Source organism: Salvelinus sp. IW2-2015, linkage group LG10 (assembly GCF_002910315.2).
Source record: "Salvelinus sp. IW2-2015 linkage group LG10, ASM291031v2, whole genome shotgun sequence".
Lineage (NCBI taxonomy): Eukaryota > Metazoa > Chordata > Actinopteri > Salmoniformes > Salmonidae > Salvelinus > Salvelinus sp. IW2-2015.
The window spans coordinates 16,937,747-16,959,043 of NC_036850.1; the positions used below are offsets into that span (position 1 = coordinate 16,937,747).

General features: G+C 43.2%; 2 protein-coding genes across 5 annotated transcripts in view; one reads left to right on the forward strand and one right to left on the reverse strand.

Annotated features, from left to right (window-relative positions):
- The window catches only part of LOC111969121 (transcription factor 12-like), a 345,264-nt gene that overhangs the window by 219,992 nt on the left and 103,975 nt on the right, over positions 1 to 21,297 (reverse strand). The window lies entirely within an intron of this gene.
- Positions 1 to 21,297, forward strand: part of LOC111969393 (E3 ubiquitin-protein ligase NEDD4) — a 58,984-nt gene that overhangs the window by 25,631 nt on the left and 12,056 nt on the right. For 3 of the 4 annotated variants that reach the window (XM_070445428.1, XM_023995499.2, XM_070445427.1), the window contains 8 exons: positions 13,157 to 13,207; positions 13,681 to 13,742; positions 14,201 to 14,297; positions 14,878 to 15,041; positions 15,201 to 15,324; positions 15,892 to 16,050; positions 16,544 to 16,633; positions 16,920 to 17,039. In XM_070445428.1, coding sequence (XP_070301529.1) covers positions 13,157 to 13,207; positions 13,681 to 13,742; positions 14,201 to 14,297; positions 14,878 to 15,041; positions 15,201 to 15,324; positions 15,892 to 16,050; positions 16,544 to 16,633; positions 16,920 to 17,039 — 867 coding nt within the window. Of the gene's footprint in view, positions 1 to 10,214; positions 10,247 to 13,156; positions 13,208 to 13,680; positions 13,743 to 14,200; positions 14,298 to 14,877; positions 15,042 to 15,200; positions 15,325 to 15,891; positions 16,051 to 16,543; positions 16,634 to 16,919; positions 17,040 to 21,297 lie in introns of those variants that run through there. The other variant, XM_023995500.2, reaches the window with a different exon arrangement.

Sequence of the window (21,297 nt, forward strand, 5' to 3'; positions counted from 1 at the left end):
AGMCAGTTTAGTTCCTGAAAGCAGCTCCTGTCTATGTGAGTACGTGGTCTCACCTTCAATACTACCCTGATCAGCTTATTCTGGGCTATCTGGAGCTTCCCCTTCATAAGTTTAGATAAGCCCCCAAACCAGGAAGTACTAGCATAGTCAAAATGGCATTGAATGAGGGCAGTAGCTAGCACTTTCATGGAGTCCTTATCAAGCAGCTTGGACTTTCTAGCCAAAAACTTAGTCCTGGCGTTAACCTTCCCTAGCACTTTATTTGCCATGCTCACACCTCCCAAGCTTCCATCAAGGATACATCCCAAGTAGCTAACAGAGGTTTTAGTAGTCAGCACCTCACCCCCTAACTCCACTCTGATTTCAGACGACCTACACAATTTAGGTCTGGATCCAAAAATAATTGCTTCAGTTTTCCCCAAGTGCAGAGAGAGCTTATTATCTCCAAGCCATTTGTTAATGTTAGAAAGCTCTGTGCTAAGAATGGTCTCCAACATAGTTTTACTTTTGTGAGACACAAGAAGTGTAGAGTCACCTGCATAAAGAAAAAGACTGCAAAAACAAGCATCTTTCATATCATTAATATACAATAAAAACAGCAGAGGCCCAAGCACGCTCCACTGCGGAACGCCACAAATCATTGGTTTTGCCTGAGACAGTGAACCATTAACCTCTACTACTTGCTCCCTTCCTGATAAATAGGACTTTACCCAGCCTAGAGGGAAACTGCTTAACCCTAGTGCCTCCAGTTTGGAGATTAGGAGACAGTGGTTAACTGTATCAAAGGCCTTCTGTAGGTCAAGCAGTACCATTCCACACAGATTTCCCCCATCAAGCTCTTTCCTGATGAAGTCAGTCAAGTAAAGTAGACATGAATCAGTGGAGTATGTTTTTCCAAAAACTGACTGAAAATCATACATTAGACCCTGTTTGTTGACATATTCATACATTTGCTCAGGTACAACTCTCTCCAGGATCTTTGATGTTACGGAGGATAGATACAGGCCTATAATTCCCAGGGTCAGATTTTATCCCCTTATATAGAGGTATAACTTTAGCTTGTTTCATGTCCCTGGGAAAGGTACCTTGTTCATGAGAGAGATTAACGATATGCATATTACAAGGGCCAATTTGCTCAGCAGAAACCTTGCAGGAATATTATCCAGGCCTGTGGCTTTGGAGCATTTAAGCTTTGCCAGCATAGTGACTATTTTGGCTGTTTCTACCTTTGCAAAAGAAAAAGAGTTAGGCTGAACCCCTAACTCTACATAATACTTCTTGACTTGGTTGCTTCCATACAAACCAGAACTGGTGGGCAGCTTGCTAACCAGCTTGCTGCAACAGAAGTTAAAAAAAGAGTTGAATTCATTGTCAACCTCTACTTTTTCATATACCATCTCCCACTTGATGTTCAGTCCAATACTGTTTTAGTTTGTTTTTGGTAGTACTAATACAGCCTAGTTCCTTAAATGATTTCCAAAGCTTTTTAGGGTAATTTTTGTTCTCAATTATTTTCTCAGCAAAGTAACCCCTCTTAGCTTTATCCATCCTGCTCTGTGCTTCATTTCTGTGACGTTTATATAGGACAAAATCATGCTGCTCTTGAGAGTTCTTACATTTTTTGAAGTCCTTATTCCTTGCTTGGATAGATTCTAGAATTTCATGATTAAACCAAGGCCTAGATCTCTGCTTTACCCTGACCGGTCTAATGGGAGCCATCACATTCACCACATCAAGGAATCTACATTTAAAGACTTCCCAGGCACTGTCTACCCCTACACTATCTTGCATAGGTGACCAGTCAATTTTACCCACTTCCTCCCTAAACTTTTCAACACAGTATTTTGAGTCCTCTGATTCTAACGGTTTTGTGACACTTAAATATATCCATAAAAATCCCCCTTGTGCAAAATGTAATAAAATGATCACTGAGTCCATATACTATTACTCTACTCTGCGATATTTTAGATTTATCAGACACCAATATTAAGTCAATCGTACTTTGCACTGTTTCACATATCCCGGTGGGATCTTTTATCATTTGGGTCAGAGCAAGTAATCTACAAAAGTKCATAAATACATTGTGGGTTGGGCTATTCTTTTTGCAGACATCAGTATTGAAATCCCCTAACAAAATTATTTCCTTCAACAGGAGGAAATATGAACTTTGCACATATGAACTTTGTTTCATCTCATCAGTTATAATTGTTTTATCCTTTATGTATACCATTAAATGCTGAGACATTTTAATGACTGGTCAATTGGAGTGTATTTGAACCTAGCTCGGTAATAGCAATAACAAACGTTCATGTTTGGCTCCAGGTCATCTACAAGGCTATGCTAGGTAAAGTGCCGCCTTATCTCAGTTCACTGGTCACGATGGCTACACCCACCCGCAGCACGCGCTCCAGCAGGTGTATCTCACTGATCATCCCTAAAGCCAAAACCTCATTTGGACGCCTTTCCTTCCAGTTCTCTGCTGCCTGCGACTGGAACGAATTGCAAAAATCTCTGAAGTTGGAGACTTTTATCTCCCTCAACAACTTTAAAAATCTGCTATCCGAGCAGCTAACCGATCGCTGCAGCTGTACATAGTCCATCTGTAAACTACCCACCCAATTTACCTACCTCACCCCCCATACTGCTTTTATTTATTTACTTTTCTGCTCTTTTGCACACCAGTATCTCTTCTTGCACATGATCATCTGATGATTTATCACTCCAGTGTTAATCTGCTAAATTGTAAATTGCCTACCTCATGCCTTTTGCACACATTGTATATAGATTCTCTTTTTTTTTTTTTTTTCTACCATGTTATTGACTTGTTTATTGTTTACTCCATGTGTAACTCTGTGTTGTCTGTTCACACTGCTATGCTTTATCTTGGCCAGGTCGCAGTTGCAAWTGAGAACTTGTTCTCAACTAGCCTACCTGGTTAAATAAAGGTGAAATAAAAAAAATAAAAATAAAAATGTTTTATATTTTTGATTGAAGAAATCCGAGCTCATACTTGACAGTTTGAAAATTACCCATTTTAAAATCCAGACTTATTTCACCAGATGGAAACCGTTTWAAAAAATTGTGTTATTCCAACAACAAAACCTTGAAGTTGGCCTTCTTTTGCCTGCCTTTTTGTCTGGTGGCTTAGAATCCATCATACACATACACTTCCTCTCTTTTTGAATACAATCACAATGCCGAATATCCAATATTTGGAAATAGAAATAATGATGATGACTTCGTAAAGATTTGCAAACTTGAGAAAATAACATTATCATTGCTATGACCTAGTCAGAAATACACGATATGTACAAAAGTATGTGGACACACCTTCAAATAACTGGATTCGGCTATTTCAGCCACAGACATTACTGACAGGTGTATAAAATCGGGCACACAGCCATGCAATCTCCACAGACAAACATTGGAAGTATATGGCCTTACTGAAGAGCTCAGTGACTTTCAACGTGGTACCGTCATAGGATGCCACCTTTCCAACAAGTCAGGACATCAAGTTTCTGCCCTGCTAGAGCTGCCCCAGTCAATTGTAAGTGCTGTTATTGTGAAGTGGAAACATCTAGGAGCAACAATGGCTCAGCCGCGAAGTGGTAGGCCACACAAGCTCACAGAACGTGAATGCTGAAGCGCATAGCGCRGAAAAATTGTCTGTCCTCGGTTGCAACACTCACTACCGAGTTCCAAACTGCCTCTGGAAGCAACGTCAGCACAAGAACTGTTCGTCGAGAGCTTCATGAAATGGGTTTCCATGGCCGAGCAGCCGGAGACAAGCCTAAGATCACCATGAGCAATGCCAAGTGTCGACTGGAATGGTGTCAAGCTCACCGCCATTGAACTCTGGAGCAGTGGAAATGCGTTCTCTGGTGTGATGAATCACACTTCACCGTCTGGCAGTCCGACGGGTTTGGGGGATGCCAGGAGAACGCTACCTGCCCGTATGCATAGTCCTAGCTGTAAAGTTTGGTGGAGGAGGAATAATGTTCTGGAGCTGTTTTTTATGGTTCGGTCTAGGCCCCTTAGTTCCAGTGAAGGGAGATCTTAACCCTACAGCATACAATAACGTTCTAGATTATTCTGTACTTCCAACTTTGTGGCAACAGTTTGGAGAAGGCCCTTTCCTGTTTCAGCATGACAATGCCCCCATGCACAAAGCAAAGTCCATACACAAATGGTTTGTCGATCAGTGTGGAAGAACTTGACTGGCATGCACAGAGCCCTGACCTCAATCCCATCGAACACCTTTGGGATGAATTGGAACGCCGACTTTGAGCCAGGCTTAATTGCCCAACATCAGTGCCCGACCTCACTAATGCTCTTGTTTTATTTAAAAATATATATAAAATCACCTTTAACCATGTAGGCCAGTTGAGAACAAGTTCTCATTTACAACTGCGAGTTGGCCAAGATAAAGAAAAGCAGTGCGACAAAAACAACAGTTACACATAAACATACGTACAGTCAATAACACAATAGAAAAATCTATGTCCGGTGTGTGCAAATGTAGAAGAGTAGGGAGGTAAGGCAATAAATAGGCCATAGAGGTGAAATAATTACAATTTAGCATTAACACTGGAGTGAAAGATGTGCAGATGATGATGTGCAAGTAGGGATACTGGGGTGCAAAAGAGCAAGAGGATAAATAACAATATGGGGTTGAGGTAGTTGGGTGTGCTATTTACAGATTGGTGTGTACAGGTACGGTGATCGGTAAGCTGCACTGACAGCTGATGTTTAAAGTTAGAGAGGGGGTTCCAGTCATTGGCAGCAGAGACCTGGAAGGAAAGGCGGCCAAAGGAAGTGTTGGCTTTGGGGATGACCAGTGTAATATTCCTGCTGGAGTGCGTGCTACGGGTGGGTGTTGCTATGGTGACCAGTGAGCTGAGATAAGGCGGGGCTTACCCTAGTAGTATATGGGGCTTTGGTGACAAAATGGATGGCACTGTGATAGACTACATMCAGTTTGCTGAGTAGTGTTGGAGGCTGTTTTGTAAATGACATTGCCGAAGTCAAGGATCGGTAGGATAGTCAGTTTTACAAGGGTATGTTATGCAGCATGAGTGAAGGAGACTTTGTTTGTCGTTGTCCACATATTCTAAGTCAGAACCGTCCAGAGTAGTGATGCTAGTCGGACGGGCGGGTGCGGGCAACAATCGGTTGAAGAGCATGAATTTAGTTTTGCTAGCATTTTTGGAGGCCACGGATGGAGTGTTGTATGGCATTGAAGCTTGTTTGGAGGTTTGTTAACAGTGTCCAAGGAAGGGCCAGATGTATACAGAATGGTGTCTTTTGCTTAGAGGTGGATCAGAGAATCGCCAGCAGCAAGAGCGACATCATTGATGTATACAGAGAAAAGAGTCGGCCCGAGAATTGAACCCTGTGGCACCCCCATAGAGACTGCCAGAGGTCCGGACAACAGGCCCTCCGATTTCACACTGAACTCTGTCTGAGAAGTAGTTGGTGAACCAGGCGAGGCAGTCATTTGAGAAGCCAAGGCTATTGAGTCTGCCGATAAGAATGCGGTTAGCCAGGTCGATGAAGACGGCTGCACAGTACTGTCTTTCATCGATGGCGGTTATGATATAATTTTCGACCTTTAGCGTGGCTGAAGTGCACCCATGACCAGCTCGGAAACCAGATTGCATAGTGGAGAAGGTATGGTGGGATTCGAAATGGTCGGTGATCTGTTTGTTAATTTGGCTTTCGAAGAGTTTAGAAAGGCAGGGCAGGATGGATGTAGGTCTATAACAGTTTGGGTCTGGAGTGTCTCYCTTTGAAGAGGGGGATGACCTCGGCAGCTTTCCAATCTCAGGGGCTTGGGCAAGTTGCTGCAGTGGGTGCTGAGCTGTTGGCCGGAGTAGGGGTAGCCAGGTGGAAAGCATGGCCAGCTGTAGAAAAATGCTTATTGAAATGATTGATTATGTAGCTTTATCGGTGGTGACAGAGTTTCCTAGCCTCAGTGCCGTGGGCAGCTGGGAGGAGGTGCTTTTATTCTCCATGGACTTTACAGTGTCCCAAAACTTTTGGGAATTAGTACTACAGGATGCAAATTTCTGTTTGAAAAGCTAGCCTTAGCCTTCCTAACTGACTGAGTATATTGGTTCCTGACTTCCCTGAAAAGTTGCATATCGCTGGGGCTATTCGATGTTAATGCAGAACACCACAGGATGTTTTTGTGCTAATCAAGTGCAGTTAAGTCTGGGGTGAACCAAGGGCTATATCTGTTCTTAGTTCTACATTTTTTGAATGGGGCATGCTTATTTAATATGGCGAGGAAAGCACTTATTTAAAGAGCAACCAGGCATCCTCTACTTACGGGATGAGGTCAATATCCTTCCAGGGTACCCGGGCCAGGTCGATTAGAAAGGCCTGCTCGTAGAAGTGTTTTAGGGAGCGTTTGACAGTGATGAGGGGTGGTCGTTTGACCGCGGACCCATCACGCACACAGGCAATGCGTGCGTGCGTCCCATGGTTACGGATTTAGGGTTGTACCTGGTAGGTTCCATAATAATTTGTGTGAGATTGAGGGCATCTAGCTTATATTGTAGGACGGCTGGGGTGTTAAGCATATCCCAGTTTAGGTCACCTAACAGTACGAACTCTGAAGATAGATGGGGGCAATCAATTCATATATGGTGTCCAGGGCACAGCTGGGGGTTAAAGGGGGTCTWTAACAAGCGGCAACGGTGAGAGACTTGTTTCTGGAACGGTGGATTTTTAAAAGTACAACCTTGAATTGTTTGGACACAGACCTAGATAGCTTGCAGAGTTCTGTCATACTATCTCTGCAGTAGATTGCAACTCCGCCCCCTTTGGCAGTTCTATCTTGTCGGAAGATGTTATAGTTAGGGATGGAAATTTCAGGATTTTTGGTGGCCTTCCTAAGCCATGATTCAGACACGGCTAGGACATCAGGGTTGGCGGAGTGTGCTAAAGCAGTGAATAAAACAAACTTAGGAAGGAGGCTTCTGATGTTAACATGCATGAAATCAAGGCTTTTCCGGTTACAGAAGTCAACAAATGAGAGTGGCTGGGGAATGGGAGTGGTGCTGGGGGCTGCAGAGCCTGGGTTAACCTCTACATCACYAGAGGAAGAGAGGAGGAGTAGGATAAGGGTATGGCTAAAGGCTATAAGAACTGGTTGTCTAGTGCGTTCGGAACAGAGAGTAAAGGGAGCTGATTTCTGGGTGCGGAAGAATAGATTAAAGGTATAATGTACAGACAAGGGTATGGTAGGATGTGAGTGCAGTGGAGGTAAACTAAAGGCATTGACTGACGAAGAGACAGGTTTTGTCTCTAGAGGCACCAGTTAAACCAGGTTAGGTCACCGCATGTGTGGGGGGTGGAACAAAAGGGCTATCTAAGGCATATTGGGCAGGGCTAGGGGCTCTACAGTGAAATAAGACAATTACTAACCAAAACCGCAATAGACGAGGCATATTGTCATTAGGGAGAGGCATGTGTAGCCGAGTGATCATAGGGTCCAATGAGTAGCACTCGATGAGTCAGGGAGCCAAGTCCGTAGTCGCTGCTACGCTAGGCAAGCAGGAGACACGGCGATTCAGACAGCCAGCGGGCAGGGGCTAACAGATGGGCATCCGGCGACGTCGCAACGGAAGAGCCTGTTGAAACCACCTCGGACAGTTACGACAGACCAGAGCCTTTAGCTCAGTGTGGATGTTGCCTGTAATCCATGGCTTCTGGTTGGGGTATGTACTAGAGGTCGACCAATTAATCGGAATGGCCGATTAATTAGTGCCAATTTCAAGTTTTCATACCTATCGGTAATTGGTRTTTTTGGACACCGATTTGCCGATTTAAAAATAAATATATATATATATACATTTTTTATATATATATATATATTTTTTACACCTTTTATTCAACTAGGCAAGTCGGTTAAGAACACATTCTTATTTTCAATGACGGCCTAGGAACGGTGGGTTAACTGCCTTGTTCAGGGGCAGAACGACAGATTTTTACCTTGTCAGCTCRGGGATTCATTTTTGAAATCTTCCGGTTACTAGTCCAACGCTCTAACCACCTGCCTTATATTGCACTCCACGAGGAGCCTGCGTGGCAGGCTGACTACCTGTTACGCGAGGGCAGCAAGAAGCCAAGGTAAGTTGCTAGGTAGCATTAAACTTATCTTATAAAAAACAATCAATCTTAACATAATCACTAGTTAACTACACATGGTTGATGATATTACTAGTTTATCTAGCGTGTCCTGCGTTGCATATAATCGATGCGCCTACTTCGACAAACGGTGATGATTTAACAAGCGCATTTGCGGAAAAAAGCACTGTCGTTGCACCAATGTACCTAACCATAAACATCAATGCCTTTCTTTAAAATCAATACACAAGTATATATTTTTTAAATCTGCATATTTAGTTAATATTGCCTGCTAACTTTAATTTCTTATAATTAGGGAAATTGTGTCACTTCTCTTGCGTTCCGTGCAAGCAGTCAGGGTATATGCAGCAGTTTGGGCCGCCTGGCTCATTGCGAACTGTGTGAAGTCCATTTATTCCTAACAAAGGCCGTAATTAATTTGACAGAATTGTACATAATTATGACATAACATTGAAGGTTGTACAATGTAACAGCAATATTTAGACTTATGGATGCCACCTGTTAGATAAAATACGGAACTGTTCCGTATTTCACTGAAAGAATAATGTTGTTTTCGAAATTATAATTTCCGGATTCGACCATWTTAATGACCAAAGGCTCGTATTTCTGTGTGTTATTATGTTATAATTAAGTCTATGATTTGATAGAGCAGTCTGACTGAGCGATGGTAGGCAGCAGCAGGCTCGTAAGCATTCATTCAAACAGCACTTTCGTGCGTTTGCCAGCAGCTATTGCGCTGTTTATGACTTAAAGCCTATCAACTCCCGAGATTAGGCTGGTGTAACCGATGTGAAATGGCTAGCTAGTTAGCGGGGTGCGCGCTAATAGCGTTTCAAACATCACTCGCTCTGAGACTTGGAGTAGTTGTTCCCCTTGCTCTGCACGGGTAACGCTGCTTCGAGGGTGGCTGTTGTCGATGTGTTCCTGGTTCGAGCCCAGGTAGTGGCGAGGAGAGGGACGGAAGCTTATACTGTTACACTGGCAATACTAAAGTGCCTATAAGAACATCCAATAGTCAAAGGTATATGAAATACAAATCGTATAGAAAGAAATAGTGCTATAATTCCTATAATAACTACAACCTAAAACTTCTTACCTGGGAATATTGAAGACTCATGTTAAAAGGAACCACCAGCTTTCATATGTTCTCATGTTCTGAGCAAGGAACTTAAACGTTAGCTTTTTTTACATGGCACATATTGCACTTTTACTTTCTTTTCCAACACTTTGTTTTTGCATTATTTAAACCAAATTGAACATGTTTCCTTAATTATTTGAGGCTAAATTGATTTTATTTATGTATTATATTAAGTTAAAATCAGTGTTCATTCAGTATTGTTGTAATTGTCATTATTACAAATACATTTTAAAAATCGTTCGATTAATCGGTATCGGCTTTTTTTTGGTCCTCCAATAATCGGTATCGGCGTTGAGAAATCATAATCGGTTCGACCTCTAGTATGTACGTACGGTCACTGTGGGGACTACGTCATCGATGCACTTACTGATGAAGCCAATGACTGATGTKGTGTACTCCTCAATGCCATTGGAGGAATCCCGGAACATATTCCAGTCTGTGCTAGCAAAACAGTCCTGTAGCTTAGCATCTGCTTCATCTGACCACTTTTTTATTGATCTAGTCACTGGTGCTTCCTGCTTTAATTTTTGCCTGTAAGCAGGAATCAGGAGGATAGAATTATGGTCAGATTTGCCAAATGGATGGCGAGTAAGAGCTTTGTATGCGTCTCTGTGTGTGGATTAAAGGTGGTCCAGAGTTTTTTTTTTTTTTTCTCTGGTTGCACATTTAACATGCTGAAAGAAATTTGGTAAAACTGATTCAAGTTTCCCTGCATTAAAGTCATCGATTTTATTCTCCAAAGATTGCACGTTTGTTAGCAGAATGGAAGGAAGTGGGGGTTTATTCGATCGCCTACRAATTCTCAGAAGGCAGCCCGCCCTCTGGCCCCTTTTTCTCTGCCTCATCTTCACACAAATCACGGGGATCTGGGCCTGTTCCCGAGAGAGCAGTATATAGTCCCCGTCGGACTCGTGAGACTTGTTAAAGGGGAAAAAAGGATTCTGCCAGTCTGTGGTGAGTAATCGCAGTCCTGATGTTCAGAAGTTATTTTCGGTCATAAGAGACGATAGCAGCAACATTATGTACAAAATAAGTTACAAACAACACAAATAAATGAACAAAAAAAAACAATCGGTTGGGGACACGTAAAACGTCTGCCTTCTTCTCCGGCACCATTTTACGCAATTAATGCCCATAATTTTGGAATGAGATGTTACACGAGCAGATGTCCACATACTTTTGGTCTGTAGTGCAGTTAAAACCTTTTTGGGATTGGGTTGATAGATTTACATGGAAATTAAGTTTATTTTCACCAGAAACCATTCTTGCTCCCATACACTTCTGACTTGATCAATCACACACTCCACTCTTGGTCATTTTGATATGGCTGGTTTGACAGTTCTTTGAGTGATGTTAGTAAGCATGTGATTAATCCCTTAATGAGTCCCCTCTGTGATGTTCCTGAGAGTAGAGGTCGACCGATTAATCGGAATGGCCGATTTAATTAGTGCCGATTTCAAGTTTTCATAACAATCGGAAATCGGTAATTTTGGACACCGATTTTGCCGATTTTTTTTACACCTTTATTTAGCTAGGCAAGTCAGTTAAGAACACATTCTTATTTTCAATGACGGCCTAGGAACGGTGGGTTAACTGCATTGTTCAGGGGCAGAACGACAGATTTTTACCTTGTCAGCTCAGGGATTCAATCTTGCAACCTTACGGTTAACTAGTCCAACGCTCTAACCACCTGCCTCACGAGGAGACCGCCTGTTAAGCGAATGCAGTAAGAAGCCAAGGTAAGTTGCTATCTAGCATTAAACTTATCTTATAAAAAACAATCAATCAATCATAATCACTAGTTATAACTACACATGGTTGATGATATTACTAGGTTATCTAGCGTGTCCTGCGTTGCATATAATCGATGCAATGCGCATTCGCGAAAAAGGACTGTCGTTGCTCCAATGTGTACCTAACCATAAACATCAATGCCTTTCTTAAAATCAATACACAGAAGTATATATTTTTAAACCTGCATATTTAGCTAAAAGAAATCCAAGTTAGCAGGCAATATTAACCAGGTGAAATTGGGTCAATTCTCTTGCGTTCATTGCACGCAGAGTCAGAGTTTATGCAAAAGAATAAACGTTTTGTTTTCGAGATGATAGTTTCCGGATTCGACCATATTAATGACATAAGGCTCGTATTTCTGTGTGTTATTATGTTATAATTAAGTCTATGATTTGATAGAGCAGTCTGACTGAGCGATGGTAGGCACCAGCAGGCTCGTAAGCATTCATTCAAACAGCACTTTCGTGAGTTTTGCCAGCAGCTCGTCGCTGTGCTTCAAGCATTGAGCTGTTTATGACTTCAAGCCTATCAACTCCCGAGATTAGGCTGGTGTAACCGATGTGAAATGGCTAGCTAGTTAGCGGGGTGCGCGCTAATAGCGTTTCAAACATCACTCGCTCTGAGACTTGGAGTAGTTGTTCCCCTGGTTCGAGCCCAGGTAGGGGCGAGGAGAGGGACGGAAGCTATACTGTTACACTGGCAATACTATAGCGCCTATAAGAACATCCAATAGTCAATATGAAATACAAATGGTAGAGAGAGAAATAGTGCTATAATTCCTATAATAACTACAACCTAAAACTTCTTACCTGGGAATATTGAAGGCTCCTGTTAAAAGGAACCACCAGCTTTCATGTTCTCATGTTCTGAGCAAGGAACTTAAACGTTAGCTTTTTTACATGGCACATATTGCACTTTTACTTTCTTCTCCAACACTTTGTTTTTGCATTATTTAAACCAAATTGAACATGTTTCATTTTATTTGAGGCTAAATTGATTTTATTTATGTATTATATTAAGTTAAAATAAGTGTTCATTCAGTATTGTTGTAATTGTCATTATTACAAATCTTTTGTTAAATCGGCCGATTTAATCGGTATCAGATTTTTTGGGTCCTCCAATAATCGGTATCGGCGTTGAAAAATCATAATCGGTCGACCTCTACCTGAGAGAATGTCACAGAGATCAGAATAGCAAATTCACAGGCTGTACATTGTGTCCCTCAACCTGGACTCTCCAAAGCCTGCTAATCTTGGCTTCACTGCCAAGGAAAGGCATGGGGAAGGAATGAGAGGAGAAGGGGAACAGTTTATATCCGTTCAATTGAACCGTCTCCATACCACTGCTGGGCAGTTTGATGTGCCGAGGGTGTTTATTTGGTCATGAAGCCGACCCGCACAACACTGTGTTTTCAGTTGTTGTTGATGTTGGGAGGTGGGTGATGTATGTTGCATAGGAACATGTTACAGTAACTGCGTTATAGCAGTGGTCACATTGGAGCCTGTCTCTARAGACRTCACTCAGTCAGAATCACCTTTTCTAGAAWRRACACTGCTCCACAACTACATATTAAGACGTCTAATGCTCTAGCTATACTGTGGGCTGATAACCCCTGAATTATTCAATCCACATGTCTAATACAGGGGTTTCAAACCTTGGGGTGGGATCCCCTGAAATTGAAATGGGGGTTCCCTGAGAAAATTTGCAATCTTATCATACAAATTAATAACCTTTTTTCTCTTCAAATGGGTGTAAAATACAACATTTTAGTGTCAGCCTCTTACAATAACCTTTTACACTATTAGAATGCAATTTCATGTAATTATGTGTTGGGACAGCCTGCGGTATGTAAAATTGTGTGAATATGAATACACAGCATTAAAGGGATACTTTGTGATTTTGGCAATGAAGCCCTTTATCTTAATTTTTTTAATTKAACCTTTATTTGTGTGTGTGCGTGCGAGTCCGCAAACATGCCTGATACATTGTAACCACTCCCTTTTTTGATGGACTCTCATGAATGACTACTGTACATGACTCCCCATTACAATCTCTTATATCCTTCCACAGACACGTGATGACTTTCTGGGGCAGGTGGATGTACCATTACACCAGATACCGGTGAGCCAAGTGCAAGGAAATTGTTTATTTAGCGCTTGCATAATGTATGTGGAAACCAATTCTCCTAAATCAACATGTTTCCAATCCCATGTCTAAAGGAGTAGGATAGTCTCTGCTGTTTGGTGTTCCATGTTCTCCTTTAGATATAGTTTGTTGGAGATCTGTACACTTTACATAGTTACTTATCTTCACCAATGAACTGTCATAGGCGCACTCATGTAAACATAAACACCCTCATGTCAGAGTCCTTTCCACAACGTTGTCCATAGTTAGGGAATTACAGTCCTCCATGTTTGTTACTTTTGCCTTCCTTTTCATAGCATTTACAGCAGACCTACCTTACATCTGTCTACTGTCTATACAGGACTTGTTTACTGTTGATATACAGTTACTGCATGCATAGATGTTATACAGCAAATATCTTTATAGAGCATTTCAACTGTTTAAATACTTTTTATTTATTTTTATTTCAGACAGAAAATCCTAACATTGAAAGGCCATACACATTCAAGGATTTTCTACTTCACCCGAGAAGGTTGGCATTATTTCATGATTATTCAAGCCACTTATCCTTCCTGGTTTAACATGGATTTACTTTGTGACATTTTCCTTTACATTTTTATCACATTCAGTCTCTTGGCATTGCATAAATTAATTTGAATTATATCTTGAGTTCCATTCCAGTGAGTTTGCCTTTCTTTCCCGAGGTGTATAAATTAAGCTCAAATAGCTACATAAAGTACATATTGATTTTACCATGGAGACAGCTCAATTTCATATTTGAGTCAGTCACAAGAATAGATTTACATTTACATTTAAGTCATTTAGCAGACGCTCTTATCCAGAGCGACTTACAAATTAGATTGTTGGAATTACATTTATTGTGTATCTGATATTTGATACACCTAAGAGGCTCACATTACTGTGATTTAGAAAGTGCACTGTTTTCCATGTATATTTTTTGTTAAGTGTTTACTTTTTGTTTTGATGCAGTCACAAATCCAGGGTCAAAGGTCATCTCCGTCTGAAGATGACCTACCTACCCAAAAACAACTCAGAGGATGCTGCAGAACAGACTGAAGACATGGATGTAAGACCGCCACCCACCCACCCACCCAACCTGCCTCCTGCCCTCTTTGCCCCCTGACCCCCTGATATTGAATATTCCAATGCCGTCACCCCCCTCCTCCTTTGATTATACAGTGTCTAATCTACGTGCCTTGGCTGTTGCTCAGCCGGCGTGCTTCAGTATATACATGTAACAGCATATTGGTGCTCAGAGCCAGGAGAAAAGACACCAGGCTCGTTTTACCAGTGTCAAGCCAAGATGGCTGATTGCCTGCCATCTCCATCCTGATGTAGTTATTGATAAAACCAGCCAGTCATCATTCTTGAACATGCTTAATGTAAGCAGTGGCTAGGAACACCATGTCCAAAAGGCCAATCTATATTTGTCTCACCATGGGTCCAGGGCCTTTGATGAATATGCTGACATCTTCCTTAGAATGATTTGAAGCCAAACTTCAGTAAAGTATGAGTCCCTATGCTTGCCACTGAATTTTCTGAGTAATGGCCAAGACATTGTTTGACTTGAACAAACATGTAGAGGATTTGGGCAATGTTGACATCTGCATGTGCCATGTTGTGTAACAGTTGTTTTTGTTGTGCAGCCTAGCTGGGAGTTTTTAGAGGGCCAGGACATGTCCGGTCCCAGGCACAACCACCTGTTGCCTGCAATGCCCCCTGGCTGGGAGGAGAGGCAGGACAACCTGGGCAGGACCTACTATGTCAACCATGAAACCAGGACCACACAGTGGCACAGGCCCATAGTACAGTAAGTCTGGGGTTCTCCTGTCATGTCTTTATTCTGACAGCTTGAACTTAATCTAGCGCTATTTTAACGCATTGGTAGTATTGGAACACCTGGTTGGAATACAGTAACACCTGGTTGGTCAAGAGATGAAAAGTTGAGTGTGTGTGTTTCCCTATGTAGAGACAGCCAGGTAGAGGCAGAGCAGAGGCAAAACATCCACATGGAGGCACAGCACGCCTTCACCGCCCGCAGGCAGATCTCCGACCAAGAGGACTCCAACGACAGACAACAAGAGTCAACGGAGGTTATTTTCAAGTCGAATTTAAATTAATGTATTGAAAAATCACATTTAAAGTTAAATGTCACTTTAAATTCAAATGTAATTACAGTTATTCTCTTGAGTTTGATATTGAAATGGAGACGAGATTCTGTTATATCCTTTTGCGGTCTCTGGTACGATTATGAAACAACCGTACGTGGTGTGTGGTCCAACTACACGACCTATCTAAGATATATAGGCCCAAACCTATAAGGACCATATCTTACGACCATGTTTTCTGGTCCTAGCCCCTCTCTTTAGAGGCTGCTAACTGAGCAAATGACTAAATGTCAGGATAGTCCAGAGTGGCCCTTAACAAGATCAAGTTCACGATCAGGGTGTTCCATGAAGTCCCCCCCCAAAAAAAGATTGCCCTACTGAAATCATATCACATGTCAGTTTTATGTAATAACGTCACTCCGTGGCAGAACAAGCAGGCCAGAACTGTTTTCTTAGCTCACAACCAGATGAGAAGACAATGACTTAACACTATCAAGACATCCTTCAGAACAGATGGTAAACTCTTCATGTGTCTTGTTTCCTCTGCTCCAGAGTTGGGAAATCATAACAGAGGATGAGTCCACCTTGTACAACAGCCAGCGCTCCCCCCCTCCACCCCACTCCCCCCTGGAGTTTCACTCCTTCTGTGATGAGCTCAGTCGCCTCCAGGCCTCGGGTGCCACATCCGGCAACCGACGTACCTCCCTCCAGGTGAATAATTTACTGGCCAGCGCTGACCAGGCTCCCGTTACTAATCGACCGACACCCAAAGCCTCCTGCGGATACGCGTCCTACACAGTTCCAAGAAGGGACTGAAACACACGTTATATCTTGTGTTATAACAACACAGCTATAATCAGTCCCTCCAGGATTTCGCTGAGATTTTTTGTGATATGCAAAAATTATTGATTTTGCTACATCAATTCTAACATTTTACATGGCAATATGCAAAGTTTTTATCTGTGTGGCTTGATTGAACCATAATATCTAGTAAACGTGCACTGCTGATTGGTTGAAATTGTAAGTCCTTGCATAATATTGTTGATTTAAAAAAAAACATTTCAAATGCAATTAAGTAATCTTGGAGGGATTGTAATATTTTAGTGTAAAACAGGTATTAGTGCCTGTCTATAGCTGGAGAAAATGTGCCTATTAACACGTGTATGGGTAATGACTGTGGTTTCTGTCGTCTTGCTCTCTTCAGCTGCAGGGCCCTTCCAGTCATTCAAGTCACTCCAGTCGCAGAGGCAGTGCCCAGACACTGACAGTTGAGGAGCACCCTGTTCATCCTGTGGTGTGTGTTACGTTCCCTGAATCCCCTACGCACGCACGCACGCACGCACAGGGAAGCACAGCACTCCTGTATTACAGCAGTATTTGTGGGATAGGGTCATCTGAGCTCAGCTTCAGCATGTAAGTGTGGCTTCCATAGTTTTCCCAGATGATGTAAGGACAGTGAGAATGCAGTCATCAGGTTTGCGCATGTAGCTCAGTGATTCAGAGGAAGTTATTGTTCTATTCACTTGAGGTATTGTTGTATGGATTGTTTGATGCCTCTCTCTCTTTATGTTGTTCAATAGTTGTTAGCAACCTCAGCGGGGCTGCCTCCAGGCTGGGAGGAGAAGCAGGATAGTAAGAGCAGACCCTACTACGTTAATCACAACAGCAGGATAACCACTTGGACACGGCCAGTCATCCAGGTAGGCTGCATTCCTCCTTCTTTTGCTCTCACTCTCTCTCAAACCACAGTGCACTAAAGAAGCATTCAAAGTCATGTGAAAAGCCAATCAGGACCCACTTAACTTGTGTAGATACAGTGCCATTGGAAAGTATTCAGACCCCTTGACTTTTTCCACATTTTGTTACGTTACAGCCTTATTCTAAAAATGATTAAATCGTTTTTTTCCCTCATCAATTGACACACAATACCCCATAATGACAAAGCAAAAACGGGTTTCTAGAAACTTTTGCTAATTTATCAACAAACAAAAAAATAATAATAATAATTACATTTACACATTTACATTACTCAGTACTTTGTTGAAGCACCTTTGGCAGTGATTACAGCATTGAGTACTCTTGGGTATGACACAACAAGCTTGGCACACCTGTATTTGGGGAGTTTCTCCCCTTCTTCTCTGCAGATGCTCTCAAGCTCTGTCAGGTTGGATGGGGAGTGTCGCTGCACAGCTATTTTCAGGTTTTTCAAATCAAATCCAAATCAATTTTTTTTTTGTCACGTGCGCCGATTACAACAGGTTACCTTACAGTGAAATGCTTACTTACAGGCTCTAACCAATGGTGCGGGAAAAAGGCGTGTGTGTCTGTGTGTGTGTGTGTGTGTGTGTAGGTAAGTAAGTAAAGAAATAAAACAACAGTAAAAAAACATTTGCAAAAAGAGTAGCAAGGCTATATACAGACACCTGTTAGTCAGGCTTATTGAGGTAGTATGTACATGTAGGTTTTGTTAAAGTGACTATGCATATATGATGAACAGAGAGTAGCAGAAGTGTAAAAAGAGGGGTTGGCAGGTGGTGGAACACAATGCAGATAGCCCGGTTAGCCAATGTGCAGGAGCACTGGTTGGTCGGGCCAATTTAGGTAGTAYGTACATGAATGTATAGTTAAAGTGACTATGCATATAAGATAAACAGAGAGTAGCAGCAGCGTAAAAGAGGGGTTGGGGGGGCACACAATGCAAATATTCCGGGTAACCATTTGGTTACCTGTTCAGGAGTTTTATGGCTTGGGGGTAAAAACTGTTGAGAAGCCTTTTTGTCCTAGACTTGGCACTCCGGTACCGCTTGCCATGCGGTAGTAGAGAGAACAGTCTATGACTGGGGTGGCTGAGGTCTTTGACAATTGTTAGGGCCTTCCTCTGACATCGCTGGTGTAGAGGTCCTGGATGCAGCAGCTTTGCACCAGAGATGTACTGGGCCGTATACACTACCCTCTGAAGTGCCTTGCGGTCGGAGCCCGAGCAATTGCCGTACCAGGCAGTGATGCAACCGGTCAGGATGCTCTCGATGTTGCAGCTGTAGAAACCTTTTGAGGATCTCAGGACCCATGCCAAATCTTTTTAGTTTCCAGAGGGGGAATAGGCTTTGTCGTGCCCTCTTCACGACTGTCTTGGTGTGTTTGGACCAATCTAGTTTGTGTTAATGTGGGACACCGAGGAATTTGAAGATCTCAACTGGCTCTACTACAGCCCCGTCGATGAGAATGGGACGGAGCTCGGTGCTCCTTTTCCTGTAGTCCACAATCATCTCCTTAGTCTTGGTTACGTTGAGGAATAGGTTGTTATTCTGGCACCACCCAGCCAGGTCCTCTGACCTCCTCCCTATAGGCTGTCTCGTCGTTGTCTGCGGTGATCAGGCCTACCACTGTTGTGTCGTCAGCAAACTTAATGATGGTGTTGAGTCGTGCCTGGCCATGCAGTCGTGGGTGAACAGAGGAGTACAGGAGGGGACTGAGCACGCACCCCTGGGGAGCTCCAGTGTTGAGGAATCAGCGTGGCAGATGTGTTCAACCTACGCTCACCACCTCGGGCGGGCCTGTCAGGAAGTCCAGGATCCAGTTGCAGAGGGAGGTGTTTAGTCCCAGGTTCCTTAGCTTGGTGATGAGCTTTTGTGGGTACTATGGTGTTGGACGCTGAGCTGTAAGTCAATGAACAGCATTCTCACATAGGTGTTCCTTTTGTCCCAGGTGGGAAAGGGCAGTGTAGAGTGCAATAGAGATTGGCATCATCTGTGGATCTGTTTGGGCGGTATGCAAATTGGAGTGGGTCTAGGGTTTCTGGGATAATGGGGGTTGATGTGAGCCATTACCAGCCTTTCAAAGCACTTCATGGCTACGGACGTGAGTGCTACGGGTCTGTAGTCATTTAGCAGGTTGCCTTTGTGTTTCTGGGTACAGGGACTATGGTGGTCTGTTTGAAGCATGTTGGTATTATAGACAGGGACATGTTGAAAATGTCAGTGAAGACACCTGCCACTTGGTCAGCACATGCCCTGAGCACACGTCCTGGTAATCCATCTGCCCCGCAGCCTTGTGTATGTTGACCTGTTTAAAGGTCTTACTCACGTTGGCTACGGAGAGCGTGATCACAGTTGTCCAGAACAGCTGATGCTCTCAAGTATGCCTCAGTGTTGCTTGCCTCGAAGCAGCATAGAAGTGATTTAGCTTGTCTGGTAGGCTCGTGTCACTGGGCAGCTTGCGGCTGTGCTTCCCTTTGTAGTCTGTAATAGTTGCAAGCCCTGCCACATCCGACGAGCATGGAGGCCGGTGTAGTATGATTCAATCTTAGCCCTGTATTGATGCTTGCCTGATTGATGCTTTGCCTGATTGATGGTTCGTCGCAGGCATAGTGGGATTTCTTGTAAGCTTCCGGGTTAGAGTCCCGCACCTTGAAAGCGGCAGCTCTACCCTTTAGCTCAGTGCGAATGTTGCCTGTAATCCATGGCTTCTGATTGGGGTATGTACGTACAGTCACTGTGGGGACGACGTCCTCAATGCACTTATTGATAAAGTCAGTGACTGATGTGGTGTATTCTCAATGTCATCGGAAGAATCCCGGAACATTCTCAGTCTGTGATAGCAAAGCAGTCCTGTAGTTAGCATCTGCTTCATCTGACCATTTTTTATAGACTGAGTCACTGGTGCTTCCTGCTTTAATTTTTGCTTGTAAGCAGGAATCAGGAGGATAGAGTTGTGGTCAGATTTACTAAATGGAGGGCGAGGGAGAGCTTTGTATGTGTCTCTGTGTGTGGAGTACAGGTGATCAATAATTTTTTTCCCTCTGGTTGCACATTTAACATGTTGATAGAGATTTGGTAGAACTGATTTAAGTTTCCCTGCATTAAAGTCTCCGGCCACTAGGAGCGCCGCCTCTGGGTGAGGTTTCCTGTTTGCTTATTTCCATATACAGCTGACTGAGTGCGGTCTTAGTGGCAGCATTTGTCTGTGGTGGTAAATAAACAGCCATGAAAAGTATAGCTGAGAACTCTCTATGCAAGTAGTGTGGCCTGCAATTTATCACAATATACTCTACTTCAGGCGAGCAGAATCTAGAGACTTCCTTAGATTTCGTGCACCAGCTGTTGTTTACAAATATGCACAGACCGCCCCCCCTCTCGTCTTACCGGAGTGTGCTGTTCTATCCTGCCAGTGCAGCGTGTATCCCGCTAGCTGAATATCCATGTCGTCATTCAGCCACGATTCCATGAAGCATAGGATGTTACAGTTTTGATGTCCCGTTGGATATTCTAATCATACCTCGTCTAGTTTATTGTCCAATGATTGCACGTTGGCGAGTAATATTGACGGTAACGGCAGCTTTCCTAGTTGCCTTCTGCAGGTCCGGACGAGGCATCCGGCTCTTCGTCCTCTGCGTCGCTTCCTTTTGAGAATAATTGGGATGTCTGCCCTGTTGGGTGTTTGGAGAATATTGTGTGAGTCCTGCTTGTTGTTGTTGTTGTTGAAGAAATTTTCGTCTAATCCGAGGTGAGTGATCGTTGTCCTGATATCCAGAAGCTCTTTTCTTCCGTAAGATACGGTTGCAGAAACATTATGTACGAAATAATTAACAAATATCGCGGGGGAAAAAACACATAATAGCACAATTGGTTAGAGACCGTAAAACGGCGGCCATCTCCTCCGCGCGCATTTTGTATTCTCCAGATATGTTCGATCGGGTTCAAGTCCAGGCTCTGGCTGTTCCACTCAAGGACATCAGAGACTTGTCCTGAAGCCCTGTGTTGTCTTGCCTGTGTTCTTAGGGTCGTTGTTCCAGTCTGAGCCTGAGCGCTCTGGAGCAGGTTTCATCAAGGATCTCTCTGACGTGCGCCGTTCATCTTTGCCTCGATCCTGACTGGTCTCCCAGTTCTTGCCGCTGAAACACATCCCCACAGCATGATGCTGCCACCACCATGCTTCACCGTAAGGATGGTGCCAGGTTTC